Source organism: Sinocyclocheilus rhinocerous, unplaced genomic scaffold (assembly GCF_001515625.1).
Source record: "Sinocyclocheilus rhinocerous isolate Xijiao unplaced genomic scaffold, SAMN03320098_v1.1 scaffold853, whole genome shotgun sequence".
Taxonomy (NCBI): domain Eukaryota; kingdom Metazoa; phylum Chordata; class Actinopteri; order Cypriniformes; family Cyprinidae; genus Sinocyclocheilus; species Sinocyclocheilus rhinocerous.
In genome coordinates, this window is record NW_015627738.1 from 751,095 (window position 1) to 754,588 (window position 3,494).

The 3,494-nt window shown below is 36.9% G+C and overlaps 1 protein-coding gene across 5 annotated transcripts in view; it reads right to left on the reverse strand.

Moving 5' to 3' along the window:
- ptk2ba (protein tyrosine kinase 2 beta, a) overlaps window positions 1–3,494 on the reverse strand; it is a 23,735-nt gene that overhangs the window by 15,204 nt on the left and 5,037 nt on the right. For all 5 annotated transcript variants that reach the window (XM_016545125.1, XM_016545133.1, XM_016545117.1 and 2 more), the window contains 6 exons: window positions 3,263–3,350; window positions 2,983–3,062; window positions 2,436–2,498; window positions 2,301–2,355; window positions 1,381–1,521; window positions 165–239 (listed from right to left, as the gene is read on the reverse strand). In XM_016545125.1, the coding sequence (XP_016400611.1) occupies window positions 165–239; window positions 1,381–1,521; window positions 2,301–2,355; window positions 2,436–2,498; window positions 2,983–3,062; window positions 3,263–3,350 (502 nt within the window). The remainder of the gene's footprint in view (window positions 1–164; window positions 240–1,380; window positions 1,522–2,300; window positions 2,356–2,435; window positions 2,499–2,982; window positions 3,063–3,262; window positions 3,351–3,494) is intronic.

Consider the following 3,494-nt stretch of genomic DNA (forward strand, 5'->3'; position numbering starts at 1 on the left):
TATATATATATATAAACTCAACTGACTAGTCGTTGGTAGATTAAAAAAATTTTTCCATTGTGGTTAACTGACAAATAGAAGTGGTTACTGTTGCTTTCATGTGAGTGCTGTGTTTTCAGAGAACAGGTCAAGTGGTGGGATACGTGAGGGGATGTTCTTCTTACCACAGAGCTTTTGTCTGTACGTTGCCGAATACCTTTGGGCCCGATGACCAGATCCACAGATATGCTCCATCCTTGCTACAGAAGAACAGACAGTTACATTAAGCAACAATTGCAGATTTTACACAACAACTGTTGCTTGATGAACATCTGTAGTATACACTTAAACCACATTCATATCAATGTCATGCACTAGATAACAAAATAGCAAAGCAACATGCTATCTATGCTGCAGAAAGATAACACATGCACGAATTTCAAGTAAAACACTTTGTAAAAGACGTTTATTAGGTTTTAAATAATGGAAAATAAACAGACATAGTACTGAAAATGAAGATGAAAAGTACTGAACTGACTTCATAGTCACTGCAAAAGTGAAGTTTTTGCAGGATTTAATTGCTTCAAAACTGTTATCTAATGCAATGACTTTCACACATTTGTATACATGCCCACAGTGTCTAAAGACATTTTGGGGCCACTGAATTTATCCATCCACCCACAACTAGTTCTCACACTACTTCAGAGAGTAAATGACACACATCGACCATCACTGAAGGAATAGTTCACCCATAATTGAAAATGTATGAATGGGTGCCGTCAGAATGAGAGTCAAAACAGCTGATAAAAACATCACAATAATCCACACCACTCCAGTCCATCAAGCAAAAAGCTGCATCTTTGTAAGGAACAAATACTTCATTAATGCATTTTAACTTAAATCATCTCTTCCAGTCAAAATACAAGTCCATAATCCATAATAACGCTTCCTACAGTGAAAAAGTCCATCCCCTGTTTTTCCTCTCACATCAAAATCCACGTACATATTTTATATTCAAACTGTTTTGACTTGTAAATGGTGCTTGAAATGTGCATATTTCTCTCCTGATTCAGGTGAGACGACTTTTTCACTGGAGAAAGCAATTTTATGGATTTGTTTTTTACAAACATGCAGCTTTTCACTTCACAAGATGTTAACTGATGGACTGGAGTGGTGTGGATTACTTGTGGATTATTGTGATGTTTTTATCAGCTGTTTGGACTCTCATTCTGACGGCACCCATTCACTGCAGAGCATCCATTGGTGAGCAAGTGATGCAATGCTACATTTCACCAAATCTCTTCTGATGAAGAAACAAATACGTTTTCAGCAAATTTTCATTTCTGGGTGAACTATTCCTTTAACATAACAAATTAAAAAATACCATTATGGGCATCTTACCACCAGCTCACAAGGAAAAACCTCTTCATCAAAACTGGAAAAGACAGATAATGTCTCAAAGAACTTGATGATGCACTGCTCCTCCTTCAGCGACGCAAACTGCTGGAACGTTTGCTGGATCAGTTTCCTCAGCTGCTTCGGCTGTTTCACACCAGACATATATGAACAATATTTCATCCAGTGGTGTAAAGCATTTGAGTAAATGTAATTAGTTACTGTACTTGAGTATCTTTTTGGCTACTTTGTAGCTTTCTTTATGTGAATGCGAGTGCATTAGCAGGTAGTTGTGAATCGCAGGTGTTTTATATACAAGATGAGGACATTACTGCAGCCAGCGATGAGGCTGAAACCAGCACATTTAGTGCAAGAAGGCTTTGACGTCTTAATTTTGCTTAACATTATTTTATTTATACTGGAGAGACCTTTTTGAAGGACATTGTTTTAGTTATGCCCTTTTTGAGCACTTGTGCTTCACTGAGACTTGAGTGTCTGTAGACGATTAAGAGACGGTTGTGTTGACATAGATTTCTTGGAATTTTGAGGTGTTCAGTTTTATTTAGATTTTAGAAAATAAACGTGATTGCTCTCCTCACAAATCAACTGTTTCTTGTTTTTCACTAGCATTTCTCTTAGATGTTGAGGACTAATGCATCTTTGAGCCTACATTCAGTGCGAGTAAAATACTTAAGTACTGTTAAAATCAGATACTCTAAGACTTCTACTCAAGTCGTTTTGTAATCAGTGACTTGTAATGGAGTCATTTTCACTGTAAGGTATCTGTACTTTTACTCAAGTATGGTTTTCAGGTACTATTTACACCTGTGATTTCATCATTATTAATCATAAATCACAAACGCTTTTAGTGTGTATTGGATTCCTTTGCTGCCTTATTCTCATAGGAGTCAAGAAAATGTTTTCACCTTCATACTGTCGATTAATTCTTGAGGAAAGAACAAATCCAGACCAACATCTTTCCTGAAAGGAGCAGAAATGCCATCAATGCATTGTGCATATTCTTGGGTAAAACGATCTAAAGCATAATACAAACTACTTACTCCAGCAGCTCAAAGTTAGATTTTTTCTCCAGGCCACTGGCATTCATGTCTTTATAAAACCTCCTGTTAGAATAGAAAAAAATGAAAGGCGTGTAAAATTTGAAAATATTTTTTGGAAGCATTCTGTGTATTATGTACATACATGTTATGTTGTCTTTTATTATCACTTGGTTTAAATTTACATCCTTTTGTTATGCATTTCATGTGTACTACCTATTTTATCATCTTTTATTATCATTATAAAGTAGGTTTCCCCTTTAAAGGAACAGTTCACCCAAAAAGATGTTTTTATCAGCTGTTTGGACTCTCATTCTGACGGCACCCATTCACTGCAGAGGATCCATTGATGGGCAAGTGATAAAATGCTACTTTTCTCCAAATCTGATGAAGAAACAAACTCATCTACATCTTGGATGGCCTGAGACTGAGTACATTTTCAGCAAATGCACTTTTGAGTTGCATTTCTTGTAAGATGCTATACAAATAAATGTTATTATTATTTATTATTATCATTATGAATTTTCTCAGTTCATCTGTATAAACATACCTGATCTCCAGACAGCCCAACTGCAGCGCCATCCCGTCACTAACTCTCCTCGCGCTGTGCTGCATGTAGTCACTGCGAACCTGCATAACGGCAGCAATAACACACCTTCATTCGCCTTTTTAGATGTGCAAACCACCATCAGCAATTCAGCGCTACATCAAACATCCATAATGCCTCAGTGCAAATGGTGTGACTCATGTTTCCTTCACTATTCTGTGTGCCTATTCAGGATATGGAGTGGTAACTGTGAAGAAACACTCCCTATGTGACAGGTACCGACCTGCTGGTAGAAGTAGAGCATTGTAGTTTTGTCATCCTTTAACTTCTCCAGGAAATCAGGAGGAATGTAACGGATCTTCAAGTCATATCTGATCATGACGGCAGAACAAAAACAGGACTAGGAACATATACAAAAACTGATTTCCAGCACTGTAAGAACCCAAACACATGAACATATATATATATATATATATATATACAGTGCCGTGAAAAGGTTTTTGCCCCCTTCCTGT